Raw genomic sequence first — 16,270 nt, 5'->3', positions numbered from 1 at the left:
TGAATTTAGTGCATACTGATGGGGCAGTCTACTTTGGAGAAATTTTTAGACTTTTAAGTGCGCCCTATTTGAGTAAACATGTGACTCATTGCATTTGTATGTTTTTTATCGCTTAATATGGGGAGCAACTGACCCAGGTTGTGAATAAGAGTAGTCCACAAATGTCATGATGTCCCTTTATTAAACGTGAAGTGGCGGTCAGTATAACAAAAAGTTAAGAGGGTGCTAAGATGATGCTAATTAAAGCCATGTAAAAGCACACCTTCTACATCAGTTCTGGCATTCAAATATTTCAACGTGAAAAAGTAACAAACAGTGGCAATGAAAAGCGTCAAGCAAAGAATACACACATCAGCTGATTAAGCATGAAGATGCTGTAAAGTGTACCCCAGTGTCTTTATCACCCCTCGATAAAAAAAAAAAAAACATCTACATCAACTTACAGTTACGCCTTGGCGAACCACTTTCAACCAACTTCTTTATGCCTCAAACTTGGTCACGAAGCAAGTCCCAATTATAAGCCGGATGGCGCACCATTGTCCTTTTTAAAACATATAAAAATAAAATGATAAAAACTCACCACTGCAAATAAAGCAGTCACTGCGTGAGCCAGGTTGACTTTGAGAGGCCTGCAACAAAGTACATAATACACACATTTACAAATGTATTGTCCATTTGAGGTTGTTATATTCTAGACCTAATGTTGACATGTGTTGTTTCAGCAGCTGATTAAGCTAACGAGACGGACAGGTGTCAACACACCTGCAGTCATTCATTTTCTTATCACTTATTCTCACAAGTGGTGCTGTGGCCAATCCCAAACAACTATCAGCAATGAATATTAACTGTATAAATGAGTTCTTGTTTATATAAATCACAACATTTAAGAAAATTGCATTGCAAGCAAATTCTGTGCTGTGAAAAGTTACACAATGCATTAGATTACATTAGTTTAGAATTTCTTTGGTTATTTGGAAGCACAGACACAGAAGACATTGTAGACCTAGGTCAAAGAAATAACTGAATATAAAGCTAAATGTACTGATAAAAAAATATTTATAAAAAATGAGATGAAAAACTGAAAAAATGAGTCTATTTCCCCTTTTTGTTAACTGTAAATATATGTACAGATGTATATTAATAAATATATAGGAACATATTTACATTTTCATCCATTTTAAAGTTAAAAGATGAAGAAATTGTGAATAAAATTAAATTGAATTGTATGCATTTGTTGTCATTAAAGATCTAAAGCTTAATATTTCAATAAATAGTTATTTTTCTTTTATTATTAATATAATTTTATAAATAAAGAGAACATTTACTGTTTTCCATTTATAAATTGGACAAAATGCCTCAAAAAAACCTAATAAAAAACGACAATAATTCATGAATACGATCTTGCGTCTTAAAGTCGGATCTGGACCGTTTATAGGTCAACCATCTCTCTGAATTATTCATTGACTCTCAAAATAGGCATCGATTTCTCTGTAAAAACGGATGAATTGACGATTATTGAATGATTGAAGGCATCTAGCCGTACAGCGAAACCACGCGAGCGAACTATCAAATGAGCGGCGCTCTGACCTTGACACTTTTAGTAGAGACCAATATCCGTCAGGTTGAGCTTGATGATGACGTCGGTGACCACGTCGAACACAAACTGCACGTTCTTGGTATCCGTGGCGCAAGTGAAGTGTGTGTAGATCTCCTTGTTGGCTTTCTGTTTATTCAAGTCTTCAAACTGGACCTGGATGAACATGGCCGCTTCGTCGTACGTGTTTTCACCTTTGCACACACAAAAAAAAAAAACAGGATCATCGACGAGCGCCGTAAAAGTGGACAAACAAACGTAAACAAATGAAAGAAAACTGTAAAATACTTTTTTTTAAACTGCAATTGCAACCAATTTGGGGATTTCAACTTGAACACAGACAAGAAAAATGCTGTAGAAAATGGATGTCTTTGTGATATTGCCAAAAAGAACCAATAAAAAATGATTTGTACCGTAACTTTTTCAATTGTACGATAGGAATAATGGATGGAACGGTTTGCCTCTGCATAGTTGAAACCGACGACTTGACGGAAAAACATTGGGCGAGGCTTGTTGACGTTTGTGTCAGACTAGATATTTGAAAGTGGGTCAGAAGAGGAAGTGAGTCCTGAAGAACACGATTTAGAGAAGATGCAATTATTAGACGCCATCCTACCCGCGTAGTCCGGGTAGCAGATTGTGAGCGGACTCTTGCCGATCTTCTCCTCAAACAGGTCCTTCTTGTTAAGGAAGAGGATAATGGAGGTACTGGTGAACCACTTGTTGTTGCAGATGGAGTCAAACAGCTTCATGCTCTCGTGCATACGGTTCTGGGCGGAAAGAGCGGGGGCCAGAGAATGGAACGGGGTCGGGGCTCCGAGGAGACGAACGCAAAGCGACAAACCATCTCTTCATCCTCCGCCAAGACCAGATCGTAGTCGTTGAGAGCCACGCAGAAGATGATGGCGGTGACTTCCTCAAAACAATGAATCCACTTCTTCCTCTCCGAACGCTGACCGCCCACGTCGAACATCCTGGAAGAACAAAAAATTAACATCAAAACCCTTTCGCTATCTATTTAATTCTAATTAAGCCATTTACTGTAGTTTATACATTCAAGAGCACACCTAAAATGGTTTAAAAAAGAAATAAAAACTAATTCAAACTGCTGATGCTGCACCTATTTTTTTTATATGAACACTTATTCATGTTTACTACCACTAATTAATTCTGTTGACTACTAATTATTTCATTACTTATTTATGGCTCAATTTGTATTACTCATTATTTCTCAGTTTGTTTGTTGTTGTTATTTGTGAAACTATTTATGTTGTTGACAACTTATTATTAATAATTATTTATTCCTTATATTTATTCATTATTTAACTGGTCATGTGTATGTTTGTTGTTGTTATCTGTGCACTTATTAATGTAGATTTATTGATTGATTATTGATTGATTAATCTTTTCATTTGTCTTTGATGTTATCTGTGCACATATTTATGTTATTGACCATTTATTTATGTATTATTATTTTCTGATTATTCATTCATTATTATTTATGTGTGCATGTGTCGTTCTTATCCGTGCACTGTTTTTGTAGCCCAAACATGTGATTTGCACAAGTTTTTTTTTCTCCATTTTTACCCACTTGAAGTAGAGCTCCTTAAAGGTGAAGTGAGTTTCCACAATGCCGGTTGTTTTGACACGCGTCCGTAGCACGTCCTGTTGGGTTGGGATGTAGTTGGGCTGACAGAGCCTATCCAAGTCGTTCAGGTAGCTATGGCAAAGAAAAGTCCTTCAAAATCAACTCTGGGCCTAAGATATACTGCATTTTCAGGACTATAAGTAACGCTTTGTGGTGATATCAATACTCATACACAAGTCCAACTTGTTTTTTTTTTTTTTCATTTTCTCGACGGCCACCGACAGACTACCAAAAAAATGCCCTTCCAAAAATGCGAGTCCTACTCCAGGGTGCCTCGTACCGTATTTGCCGGACTATAATTTGTGTGTGTGTTTTTTTCCCATAGTTTGGCTTGTCCTGTGCTTAATGCTCAAGTATGACTTATATGTGTAAAAAAAATTTCTCTCAGGAGTAAAAGCCTGTTATGTTCTTTTTTTATGGATAATTATCTGATAAACAGTTATGTCAACAGATGCCTATTTAGTTTCTTGTTCTCCATTTTACTCTTGTTATTTTGACGTGTGTACAAGTGTTCTTTGTTTCTGATTGGATTAAAAAGTGCCCCTACAACAATATAATTTATACAATGTTTTCCTTCTTTATTCTTTGGCGGGTGCGATTTATACTGAGATGCAAATAAGCTAACCGTCCAAAAATAACTCCCTTATGTGTAAAAAAACAGAATTCAAAGATGTGTGACATTTCCTTTTGGAAGCAAGACCTCGACTGTGCTGCAAAAATCCTGGCTGCTATTTGCCTTGTTGATAAACACTGTCTCTTTAAGAGTTGACGTAAAGCAGATGGACTCCAGTGGTCTGTCTTCGGGGCGAGCGTGACAACAACCCTGCACAAATACTGACTTTTGCCTTTAAAGGATTCTGTTCGAAAATCAGAATTAACGGTAAATGCAATGTTTTTCCTCGCAACGGTCATGTGGGGTGCTGGAGAAATTCTAAAAAATGAACTTTTAAAAAATAGAATTAAAACCAAAGTCCAAAATAAAAAAAGAGGAATAAATAAAGTAAAATATATAAATGTATAAAGAAATACAAAATGAAGAATAAATAAAGTGTAGTTTGTTTTGGGATTATTGTTATTATTGTTAAATAAACATATAATTATCAATAAAATAACAATAATTGAAAAATGTCATTATGAAATAAAAAGTGAAAAATTCAAACAAATAAACTTTCATAAAAAGAATTAAAACCAAAGTCCAAAATAAAAAAAGAGGAATAAATAAAGAAAAATATAGAATGAAGATTAAATGGTGTATTTTGTTTTGGGATTATTGTGATTATTGTTGTATAAATATCTGGAGACCTCCCGACGCTTACCCCTTTGACAAATATAGACGTCCAATCCATTTTTACTGGAATTTACAATCAAACCCTGTTTTTTTTAGCTACAAAGATCCAATGCTTCCCTTGCTGCATTTCCACAATAAGCAGCCATACTGGTGTTGCTTCACTCTTTGCACAGGAATGCCATTAAAAGAGGAACAAGCTCACACAGCGACCGCTCCAAAACAAGACAGGTCTTGCCTCATTCGGGTTCCAGTCGAAAGTGTACTAGAAAGACGACTCGTGAAAAGCTGACGAGATCAAACTCGGCAACATAAGAGAGGAAAAAGTTGAAAAATCAAAGTTATGTCGTTTTAGAAAGCCAATGCAAACGGCAACGGAAGCTCACTAGGCAGCCGAGTCGTTGAGCTGATATTCCCGCGATCTGTCGAAGCAGGCCTGCACGCCGCGGTCGTTCCAGAGGCGGCGGATGACCCCGGCCAGCTCCGGCGACATGGCCCCTTCCTCCGCCGAGCCGGCGAGTGCAAACAGCTGCCGGGCATCGTCCTGGGAAGCCGAGCATTCCAGGGCCGTCACGTACGGATCGCGACACGTTCGTCGGTCGGAGGCGTCTCGGCGTTTTTTTGAGCTCACCGCGCCCGAGCTGCCACCGAAGTCGATCTTTAAGCTTCCCATGGCCCGGACCACGGCGATGATGGACTGGATGGTGTTGCTGTAGACCACCACTTTGTACTGACTGCATTCTTCTTCTGAGTATCCGTCTTCGTGGATGATTCTAAGAACAAACAAATGAATTAAGACGACCGCAAAGACCTTTGATTTATTTGACAAACAAATGTTTTTACATTGAATTTAATCAAAATCAAATGCCTTTATTGTCATTATTATACTATTATTATATACTATTGTTTCTACATTTTAAAAATGTACATACATATATATATTCTATATATATGTGTGTGTGTGTATATATATATATATATATATATATATATATATATATATATATATATATATATATATATATATATATATATATATATATATATATATATATATATATATATATATATATATATATATACATACATACACAAAAACAGATAGTCGTGGTGGTTTCCATGTAAAGCAAAAAGTATCACAAGAGGAAATTTTATGCTTTGCCTATAAACCAATGAATTAGGGACATGAAAATAACGTTAGTTGGCAGCATGATGGCCGACGACGGCTTAAATGAATGTGGGCCATGAGCAACATTTCCTGAAAGCTGTCATTAGAGTTGGAATTTGAGCTTCCGTGAGCGTGCAGCATGTCTAATGTGGGAACTGGGCGAAATTCATTCATGTCTTGCCAGCCTATGACTGGTCTCCACGGCTTTTGTGTCGCATGTTGCGCAAAATAGGGTTGTTGTTTTTTTTGTTAGGTTTTCTTTTTTTTATGCCCTGCCCAAACTGATCGCTGATGACCGCAACCTCGTGGATTTCAGACTTACTTCATCTGCTTGACGAGCGTGCTTTTCCCAGATTCCCCGGCACCTGGAAAGAGGAAGAGCAATTATTACATCACATAGCATGAAAGTCAACTTAAATCTACATTACCGTGCGTTTTTTTTTTTACGTACCTGAATGGATCGCGAAAATTTCACAAAACAAATCACATCGTCCCAGGCTTTCGAAAGGCAGACTACACCCTAGACTGGTCGCCAGAGACAAATGACTACTACTCTCGATGTTTCAAAACATCTTTCCTTTTTAGCCAAAATTCTTTTGTCTGCGTCTTAGTTTCATTTTTTCCCAAGCGAATTGTTAAGACTTATAATTATATTAATGAACATAATCATATTTATGTTCATGACCCTATATTAGATTAGATTAGATAAATTTATTCATCTCGTATCCGGGCAATTTTCACAGTCACAGTAGTAAGAACGTGAGAATACAGACAGAAAAATATATTTTAGACATAAACAAATAGGTAATAAATAAGTTAATGAATAAAATGTATGTAAATATTTAAGATTGTAGTCTTTTAAATTCATGAAAATTCCACAGCTTGGAAATTATAGTCTTTGGGGGTCTTGATATCCTTAATAGCATCCTTCTGCTTCGGGATGGTGCATATTGTGATCAACTCCTCTCGTATTGGCGAGCCAGCTCCATCACGCGTAGACCACTCATGAAAAAAAATGCAATGCTCTGCCCAGTGCTCGTATAGATCTTTGCACGAAAGAGATGCGGTGAGAAAGACAATGCGCTGAAATCATAAGCAGCTTCGTATCTCAAAATGTGTTTCGTATCTCAAGGTAAATATTTACTCGAAATTGTAGCCGTATCACAAATTCAAGTAATGTCAAGGCATTACTGTATTACCCCATTTCAGGCGTTTTTTTTTTTTTAAATATCTGACAGTGGTGTTGCGTTGTTGGTTTTCTTTTGACCTCAGTACCAAGCCAACGGGAACGGGGCCCAGTCACACTCCTCCACCTAAAACTTCCTGTTCTAGGCAAGCACTTGGCCATTAGGATGAAAGAGCCGGATGTCCAAAAGATTCACCAATCAATCAAACCGAAACGATCGAATGAGTTTGCTGTGGGGAGAAGACAATGGTGAGTGTTTACGCAAACGATTTAGACACCAAATATGTGGCAATAAAGCGCGGGAGGAGAATCACTTCCCATAACTGACTTTTACAGAATTTCAACAACATGAAGCCACACAGGATGCATCTGGCTGAGAAAGAAATTTGGGTCCACTAGACTGACAACAATGGGACGGTCCTCTGGGCTATTAGGAACTGACTGGCGGCCATTGTTGCTACGTGTTCCGGCCACTAAAGGAGACGACTGCAATTTTAAAAACTTCTGGCTTGAACGTTCTTATTTTTCAATATCTAATGATTTACTTTTAAGTGTTAAGCCATTGGCTGGCAATGACGACGATGAACTTTTTGTCCAGTTTGACTGGGAGGGTCGGCAGCAAAACATGATCATTCGACGGCACACAAGAGTGCGCACGATTACAGATTACTGCAATTTTGTGTTTCTGACATCCTGTCTTGGCCGAGCAACCATTTCTGCGATGATGGGTTCAAAACTAGATTAGGGAGTTGGCCGCCCATTCACTAAGTACCACACTTTGCTCCCTCGTTACTCCAAAAATGGCACAGCGGATTGAAGGGAAACCAGCACAACAAAGTTCCTATTAAAATAAGTTATTGGTAAAATACCGTATTTTCCGGTGTATAAAACGCAAGTTTTCAAGAGCCCGTTATGTTGTTTTTTAAGGCTATCTGGGGGGAAAAAACTGTTACTCATGGTGTGAAGTTTGCATGTTCTCTTGGATGTTTTTTCCGGGTACTCCGCTTTTCTCCCACGACCCAAAACATGCACTGTAGGCTAGTTGAACACCTTCCATTTCCCCCTGTCTGAATGTTTTTTCTGTCTCCTTGCACTCTACGATTGGCCGCCTGGTGCTCATAATTGGTAAAGTAGGGAGTCACCTAGGATTCGAACCCTCGATCTAAGCATTGCGAGGCCAACGCAAAAACCACTCGGCCACCGGGTCGCTTCCTCCAAAGTTAATATGAATTTAGAATTGTTTTGGAGGTAGTATAGGGGACCGTAAAATGGTCAAGTTCAAGCTTTGCCATGTAACATTTACCTCTACTCACAAAGTTCCAAATAATGAAACCACTTCAAAAACCAATTAATTTCGGAAGTAGCGGTAGCTCTGCATTTAAATGCTCAAAAACAATTCAATAATTCCACCTGCCAAATACCTGGCATCAGTGACCAACTCATCATGTAGAATACCACTTTTGCCATTGACGGCGATATACGTCCAATTCATTTCAACGGGCAGCAAATGAGAAAAGTCAAAGTTTACACCTACAATTACACAGGCAAAAGATATGGACAAGGTTGAACAAAATGATTCCACGTGAATAAAAACAAGTTTCAACAAGCTGTTGTAGACCATAACTCACAGTCAGTTACTCACACCCAAGTTATTCGCAATCATAAGATGACAGACGTTATCAGAGACGAGACATGGTACGTTCACTGCCCAAAGGATAAAAGGCATCTTACCGAGCAACAACAGCTTGACTTCTCTCAACAACTTCTCCTTGTCTTCACGCAGGTTTTTATCGATCATTCTGCTCCTCTCGAACGCAGCTTTGTCCTCGGCGCTGATGGTGCAGCCCATGGTGGCTTTTCAATTTCTTTTGCTCTTTTCAACTACTCATGAGTCGCGGAGAAAAGAAAGTCGCCGATCGGCGAGGAGTCCGCAATAAACAAAAAAGTGTTTGTCCAATTTTATTGAACTCAGCTACAAATGTCCTCTAAGAAACTTGATTAAAAAATTTAAAAAAAATGTTAAAACGCTCCAACTTAGATTAGTTTGTCTTCTCTTTTAACAAGTTTCGATTGTAAAATATTCCCGTCAGACATTCACGTCAAGATGTATATGGAAAAATTGTATTATATGATATATTATATGAATAAGAGTACTTGCAGGCGCTCCCTCATCCAGCTGATCCAGACGCGGAGTGAAAGCACACGGAAAAGAAAAAAGGGGTGCCCTTCGAAAGGCATGATGGGAAATGTGGTCAGTTTGAAATTAGACTGATCGCCTGTCAAAAAAATGACATTTGAAAGCAGCACATTGACGAATTACCTTTTTATTCTGTGTCAGTGCCTCCTAGTGGTGGTGGAGCATAACTGCAAAACATTTCCATCAAATTGACAAGATGTTTAATTTTATTTCCCTTATATTTACATTAATATCATGCGCGTTATAAGGCTTTGGGTTCAAAAGTGAACTGGGGGCGGCCGTGTTTTTTCCAGTAAAAAATGAACGTCATGAATTGTTCAAATTTCTTTGAACAATGACAACAGAGAAAATTATGTTTAAAGGCAGAACATGACGCTCTTATTTTGGAATAATTTGAAAATATTTAAGTGAACCAGGATCACGTTTTATTTGGGAGCAAATAACCCAAATACTCAAAAAACAAGATCTTTTTTTGGTGTGTTTTCTACCATTTTCTTAAATGACTGCCAGTTATTTAAAGTTGGAAACGAAATTTTGCTTTACAAGCATATATAGTACGTACCATAAACTTACTAGTGTCACTTCAGACTATTAGCGCTATTTAGTGGTAAAACATGGTAGTGACACGTTCAAATTTAAATTTGTATGAGAAAATTGGAAATGAGCCTTGGTGGAATCTGCATTCTGCCTTCAGTTGTCCAATAAAGAACTCAACTGTCACCAAACACCGACGTTTTGATGACATCACAACAATACATTTACCTTCTGCAATTTTATTTTTTTTAATCATATCAAATGGCATCCAAAACCTACAACATCCTAAGAAGGGCAAAACTTCAAAAACCAAATGAAAGCAATCTTTTGGTTCTTAAGTAGGATTCATAAATGATTGCTAAAAGCAAACTGTCTAAACATTGAAAATGGCAGTAGTTTTGTGTTGAGTCTATTGGTGACGACTTCCAAAGGCTTTCAGACATGGTCTGGATTTATAATGATATGATTTAGGACAAGTCCTTGTACGGCCTTGGCCGTGGCTTTGAACACAAAAAAAAAACGACAAATATTCCACTTTTAAAGGCCATCAAAGAGAACAAAGACCCTTTGTTTCTTTGGTCTCCCTGTGACAAAGCGACTATTTTTTGTTCTGGCGTCCAGCAAATTGTGAACGCTCTTCTGGCTCGCCTTATGATCGCACAAGCGGTCCAAAACAGACTCGTCCACAAGAAGAACCATCTCATACGAGACATACAACGTCCGTCGCGAACACGGGTCGTAGCGTGTCCTTTTCTTTGGAACACTGCTCACAACCAAATGTTTGCGTACCCCACCCCCTGAGACGCAAGACTTTTGAGGCCAAAGGCGATATAGTACGCTCACAAACGTGTGTAGCCACAACACGCCTGTTTGTATCAATCACAAATACAGGAGCACTCGCTCCGCTAGCGTGTGTACCCATCAACACGTGACGTGCTCCTAAGAAATGCAAGGCACAATCCCATGGCGGCGATTTGGCCATTTGTAAATACTTCACGTGCAGATAAGGCTCCTTGTGTACTCCATTTTCGTTGCTAACCCGTGTTTATCTGAAGAGAAGGAGGGCGCGCTGTCACGAGGTCGTGAAAAATGACAAGGAAGATACTGTAAAAAGATTAAATTGGAAAGAAGAAATCAAGTGAAAGGATTCAAAATGCAAAAGAGCCAACGTTAACGCATGATTTTTCACAGGACGTCTACTAGGCGTTATCTCAAAGGACCGACGAGAGATGTTCTAAAAGGCTCGCGCCAAACAAGTGGAGCATTGTTGACCGGATTTCAATTAAAGTCCAACTACCTTACTATACTTTACTCAATTTTATCATTTTTGGACGTGAGTGAGGAACAACCTGCAGACTATATACTTTTTTGAGGAACAACCTGCAGACTTCTTTTCTGTGGAAATAAATCAAAATTGTACCTGTCCACCTATACATATACAATATATATAAAATGGTATACTTTTTCTGATCCCTTCAAATTGTATACGCCACATAACAACTTTTGTACGAGTTCTTGACTCAGTTATTCCTGACTATGGACTATGAGGCAAACCACTATGTTATTTTGCTGGGCCAATTTCTATAGTTGTGGATCAGCTTGAGTCTGAAACAAAATATTTATGAATACCCTTTGACGAGGTTCTCTCATTTAACCACGTGTCGCGGGTGGGACTTTCAACAAAGCCTGAATTCCAAATGTAAATAGATCATTTGGCGGAAGGCCACCGCCACTCTAGTGCCGTTTTGCACGTTCAGTGGAAGACATTTGGTCGATTGTTCAGTATTTGTCGTTGTACCAACTCCGAGGTCTCCTCAAGAATCTGCCCGGGGACATGGAAGTCAGCCGGCGTGTTCCGCGGAGCAGACGATTCCCGCGGGCCTTGGCCTCCCGTCTCCGCTCCACTGGCTCTGCCGTGTGAGTTCCGCAACTCCAGGTTGCACGTCGTGCCCTGGAGGAACTGCAAGAAGTTCTCCTCGATGGAGGCCTCGCGGCTAGGCAGCTGCTCCCCCTGGCCCGATCCGGCACGCTTGAACAGGCCGGCCAGGCGGCGCCCCAGCTCCTCCCGAATCTGACGGTTGAGGTAGCCGTAGAAGAAGGGGTTGGAGGTGAAGCAGAAATACCCGATCCAGGTCACCGCGTTCTCCAAGCGGGCCAGCGAAGCCGGCGAGGCGTACGCGGCGGCCGAGTACAGATGGAAGGAGAAATACGGCAACCAGCAGCAGACGAACTGGCCTCCCACCACCACAAGAATGGCCGCCACCTTCCCGCTGCCGAACGTCCCCCGGCGACCGGCGGAGCGGCGACCGCTGCTGCCGGCCGACTCCGAGCGCGGCCGGGGCGCGTCGGTCCAAGTGGCGAGCGGGCCGTGCTGCGTGGCCGTAACTCGGGCCACCTTGAACATGTTGCAGTAGACTAAGAGAATAATAAAGAGGGGGCACAGGAAATAGAGGAAGGCGAAGAAGACCATGAAGAGCAGGCGGGCCGTCCCGCCGCCCTCCCAGTGGAGGGAGCAATGCGGCGGCGTGGTAGTACCCCCACCCCGCTCGCCTTGGAGCAGCCACCCCAGGAAAGGCAGTGAGGACATGAGCGCGGCTTTGGTCCAGACCCCCGCCAGGACTAGGGCCACCACCCCCAGGGTCATCTTGACCTCGTGGCGCATGGGGTGCACGATGTAGTAGTAGCGCTCCACGTTGATGGCGCAGATGGTGAGGATGGCGGCGCTCAGCAGGCAGACGCTCAAGCACAGGTAGCTCCGACACAGGGCGCCGTCGGCCGATAGGCCGTCGGGCGCCATGCCCAGGGGCATCAGCACCAGCGCCGCCAACAAGTCCACCGAGCACAAGTGGAAGACAAAGGCGAACTTGCGCAGGTGCGGCGATTTGCAGATGACGATCATCACGGCCAGGTTGCCCGTCACGGCCAGGACGTCCATGAGGAGCATGGCGCAGAGAGCCAATGAGCGGTTCACGTCCACTCCGGCCGGGCCGGCGTCGGAGGCGTTCGCCGACGCCCAGGACGGCGGGCTGGATACGGAAGCGTTCCGGGGGGGACTCGCCGAGACCAGGTTCTCCATGAGGGGGCGGGGCCGGGAGGGGAGAGTCCGCTGAGCGTCACGGGCCCATCGCCCATCCTTTCCTTCCCGGGGAGAATCTCGGGAAATGGATTTTGTCGTGGCCGTCGGAATTGACGTGTTCTCAATGAACTTGTCGCCCTTTCGACCTTCTGGTTCTGAAAGAAAAAAAGATTTGCAATTTTCATTTACAGGAAAAAAATAATGCCCATGTCAATAATTGGGACGCAAACGTTCCCAAACAAGACAAAGACTTTATGTGCTTTGTTCTTTTTAATCGCTTAATAAGGGGAATTGCAATCATTAATAAGGGGAGCAATTGGCCCAGGTTGGCGAGTATGCACAAAATACATCCAACCTGAATTCTCTTTGTGTTGTCTGTATCAATTGGAATTCCAGTTGATTTCACGGTTGATTTAAAGCAGCAAAGTGAAGGATCATCTCAAGCGACCTGGCCGTTGCGCCGTGTTTACGGTTCTAAAGTCGCACGCGCCGTAAAAGTTGTGGAACGAGCACAAAGACTCTGGTACATTTCCATATGCCGCACACCTGCATGGGCGCGTTTTTCCATTCGGCGTGCTAGTAGGCGCCTGTTCTTTTCCTGCCCACATGTACCAAGCTAGCGTCACAATAACAGTAGGTCAAAAGGTTACGGTCACCTTCAACCTAATTAAACAGGGCAGAAACAACATCTCAACTGCGTGGCAAATGCAGAAAAGCATTTTTTGTTTGGTTCACTATTAATTGTCAATGGAGCAAATTAGATACTCTTCTTATGCCTAGTAAGTTAAATCAAGGACACTGATAGTGTGGCCCGCTGGCTGATTGGTTAGTGCATCGAGGGTTCGAACCCGGGTCACGAGTGGAGTTTGCATGTCCTCCCCATGCTTGAGTGGGTTTTTTCCATCCCACATCCCATAAACATAGATGCTAGACTATCTGGTTGAAAACTCTAGGTATGAGTATGACTTCTTGTATGTCTCTTTGTGCCTTTTGATTGGCTGGCCATCGATTTAGGATATCCCCCGTCTGCTCCATGTAGTCAGCTGGGATAGGTTTCTGCACCCCCCGTGACCCTTGCGAGGATAAGCGGTTCAGAAAATGAATGAATGAATGGTCAAACCACACCTTTTGGAGAATTGCCAAATGAAAATATGAACAAAAATGTATCAAACTTAAAATTAAATGAATATTCTTGCCTCCATCTTAGCATTTTTCAAGCTGTAAATACTTCAATTCCAAGTCAAGTCACCTGAATGAAGCACATTTGCCATTTCCGTACTGTACTACTACTACTACTCTCTCTATCAAAGGTGGTCCAAATATCCTCCCCGAGCTCCAAAAGTGGCTGCCAATGGAAAACCATGTGACTTGCTCCTACGAGCAAGGCACTTTAAGGTCAAAACCAATGTTATTCTCTTCCACTACAAATTGCAAAATCAAACTAAAAAAAAAATCATTTAATCATCCACCTCGACAAAAATCTATATTTTTTGCCCTCATACAACCCAAAACACACTTCATTCACAGAATAGGAAGGAGTGTGTGTGACAATAAAATGCGTAACCTACCTCAGTCTGGAGAGAGCGTCTCGCTCTTGTGCAGGTTGACAGTCAACGTTCATTCACACACACACACATCCATCAACACAACTGCCGTGCATTCTTCGGCATGGTGGTAGAAAGAGAAGAGTGTGATGCTCTTGTCTCACCTGGCCTCTTTCATCTAGTCATCGTCTGCTACTGTACTCTGACCGCCCGCCTAGTTCCTCCAAACACACACACACACACACAGTTTTGGCTTTAGTAGGTGCCTAAGGGCAACTGCAGAAGCATGCTGAGCTGAGAAGCAGGGTGGGTGGGCAGGCAGGCAGACAGGAGACACCCAATCTCACATTATGTACTCTACTGGGTCCTAGTGCCTCAACATCATTAAATTAATGACTTTTCTCAGTTGGAAATGGAAAGTACCGTATTTTCCGAACTGTAAGGCGCACCTTCAATGAATAGCCGACCTGAAAAGTTGTTCCATACTATACTATAAGGCGCACCAGATTATAAGACACAGTAGTAGTTGTGGTGGAGGTGGCAGTGGTGGTAGTTGAAAGGGGGTGGGCAAACTATTACACAAAGGCCCGTAGTGGTTGCAGGTTTTCATTCCAACGCATAATTAGGACCTGTTTTTACCAAGCTGGTGTGCTGCAAATGGAATCAGTGGAGTGCAGTCAGGTGCTTCTTGTTTTCTGCAGAAATGTTATTGGTTAAAGTGCTGGATCGGTTGGAACATAAACCGGCACCCACAGCAGCCCTCAAGGACCAGTTTGCCCACCACTGCACTAGATGGTGCTGTAGTGGTAGTAGTAGTAGTGGTGGTAGTAGTAGTAGTAGTAGTAGTAGTAGTAGTAGTAGTAGTAGTAGTAGTAGTAGTAGTAGTAGTAGTAGTAGTAGTAGTAGTAGTAGTGGTAGTGGTAGTAGTAGTGTTAGTGGTAGTAGTAGTAGTAGTAGTGTTAGTGGTAGTAGTGTTAGTGGTCGTAGTAGTAGTGTTAGTGGTAGTAGTGTTAGTGGTAGTAGTGTTAGTGGTAGTAGTGTTAGGGGTAGTAGTGGTAGTAGTAGTAGAATTATTAGTGGTAGTGGTGGTAGGGGTGGCAGTAGTAGTATAATTATTAGTGGTAGCAGTGGTAGGGGTGGCAGTAGTAGTATAATTATTAGTGGTAGTGGTGGTAGGGGTAGTAGTAGTAGTATAATTATTAGTGGTAGTGGTGGTAGGGGTAGTAGTAGTAGTAGTGGTACTAGGGCTTGTGTTATACAACCACTAGAATGGAGATGTAGTATGGGCTTGTGTTGTGCAGATGGAGATGTTGTAGTATGGACTTGTGTTGTGGAACCACTAGATAGAGATGTTGTAGTAAGGGCTTGTGTTGTGCAACCATTAGATAGAGATGTGCGAAAGGTAATTAATAATAATGTGGTCATTTGGTAATGGAAGGGTAATCATTTTCTTATGTTTGTGCATACATACATTAAATGTATTACATTCATAAGCATAATTCCATGCCTTTAACAGCAAAAGACATCCAATTCAACTGGCAACACGATGACCTTTACACCAACAAACAAAAAGAGCCAACCAATTGAAGGAGTGCTTTAAATACACCGGAGGGAAAAGGTAACTAATGGGTTTCCAGCAGGGGTACATCCTAGCCTCTCCCGCCCCCTGCTGCCGGGGTTCCGTCACTACGACAGAAGGCTTGAATCCACGAGTATTCTAAACGATAGCAAAACAAAAAACAAAAAAAACATTCGCATATAAGGGCTAAAAACTTGTGTATTCAGCAACCTTGGAGTCAAGTGACAAGAACACAATAGCTCCAAAACGGCGGTTGACAAAGGATAACAGTTGCTAACATATAGCATTATAGCAGTCGAGTAACAAAATGGATGCTTTAATAGGGTTACGACACAAACGGGAAATGAAATCAGAACGCTTGTGTAAGCTTATGTTGCCTACATGCGTGTCCTGTGACTGCACTCGTGTCTGTTGCGCTACAGAAATAGCCCATCCGTACTCAATCACGGAGGAGGGAAG

General features: G+C 41.7%; 2 protein-coding genes across 5 annotated transcripts; both read right to left on the bottom strand.

Annotated features, from left to right (window-relative positions):
* Nucleotides 1–162: 162 nt before the first annotated feature.
* LOC144202551 (guanine nucleotide-binding protein G(i) subunit alpha-1-like) lies at nucleotides 163–9,220 on the bottom strand. Of its 2 annotated transcripts, XM_077725365.1 has the most exons (10): nucleotides 9,202–9,220; nucleotides 8,613–9,106; nucleotides 6,018–6,060; nucleotides 5,159–5,300; nucleotides 4,914–5,071; nucleotides 3,186–3,314; nucleotides 2,439–2,568; nucleotides 2,211–2,364; nucleotides 1,588–1,788; nucleotides 163–629 (listed from the first exon to the last, which is right to left on the bottom strand). In XM_077725365.1, exons 2-9 carry the CDS (start codon nucleotides 8,728–8,730, stop codon nucleotides 1,598–1,600), a joined length of 1,065 nt encoding a protein of 354 aa, XP_077581491.1. In that variant the 5' UTR covers nucleotides 8,731–9,106; nucleotides 9,202–9,220; the 3' UTR covers nucleotides 163–629; nucleotides 1,588–1,597. The 2 variants fall into 2 exon arrangements, with proteins under 2 accessions (XP_077581491.1, XP_077581480.1); XM_077725354.1 differs by lacking the exon at nucleotides 9,202–9,220 and having other exon boundaries at nucleotides 8,613–9,156.
* Nucleotides 9,221–10,987: 1,767 nt separating this feature from the next.
* Nucleotides 10,988–14,565, bottom strand: LOC144202524 (G-protein coupled receptor 61-like). 3 transcript variants are annotated; one of them, XM_077725337.1, is made up of 2 exons: nucleotides 14,397–14,565; nucleotides 10,988–12,843 (listed from the first exon to the last, which is right to left on the bottom strand). In XM_077725337.1, the coding sequence occupies exon 2, from the start codon at nucleotides 12,686–12,688 to the stop codon at nucleotides 11,366–11,368; it is 1,323 nt and encodes a 440-aa protein (XP_077581463.1). In that variant the 5' UTR covers nucleotides 12,689–12,843; nucleotides 14,397–14,565; the 3' UTR covers nucleotides 10,988–11,365. The 3 variants fall into 3 exon arrangements, with proteins under 3 accessions (XP_077581463.1, XP_077581461.1, XP_077581468.1); XM_077725335.1 differs by having other exon boundaries at nucleotides 14,257–14,563; XM_077725342.1 differs by lacking the exon at nucleotides 14,397–14,565 and adding an exon at nucleotides 13,044–13,150.
* Between the last annotated feature and the right edge of the window lie 1,705 nt (nucleotides 14,566–16,270).

The sequence above is a fragment of the Stigmatopora nigra genome, chromosome 1, assembly GCF_051989575.1.
Source record: "Stigmatopora nigra isolate UIUO_SnigA chromosome 1, RoL_Snig_1.1, whole genome shotgun sequence".
In the NCBI taxonomy this organism is placed as follows: domain Eukaryota; kingdom Metazoa; phylum Chordata; class Actinopteri; order Syngnathiformes; family Syngnathidae; genus Stigmatopora; species Stigmatopora nigra.
This window is presented reverse-complemented; position numbering and strand designations above follow the sequence as displayed.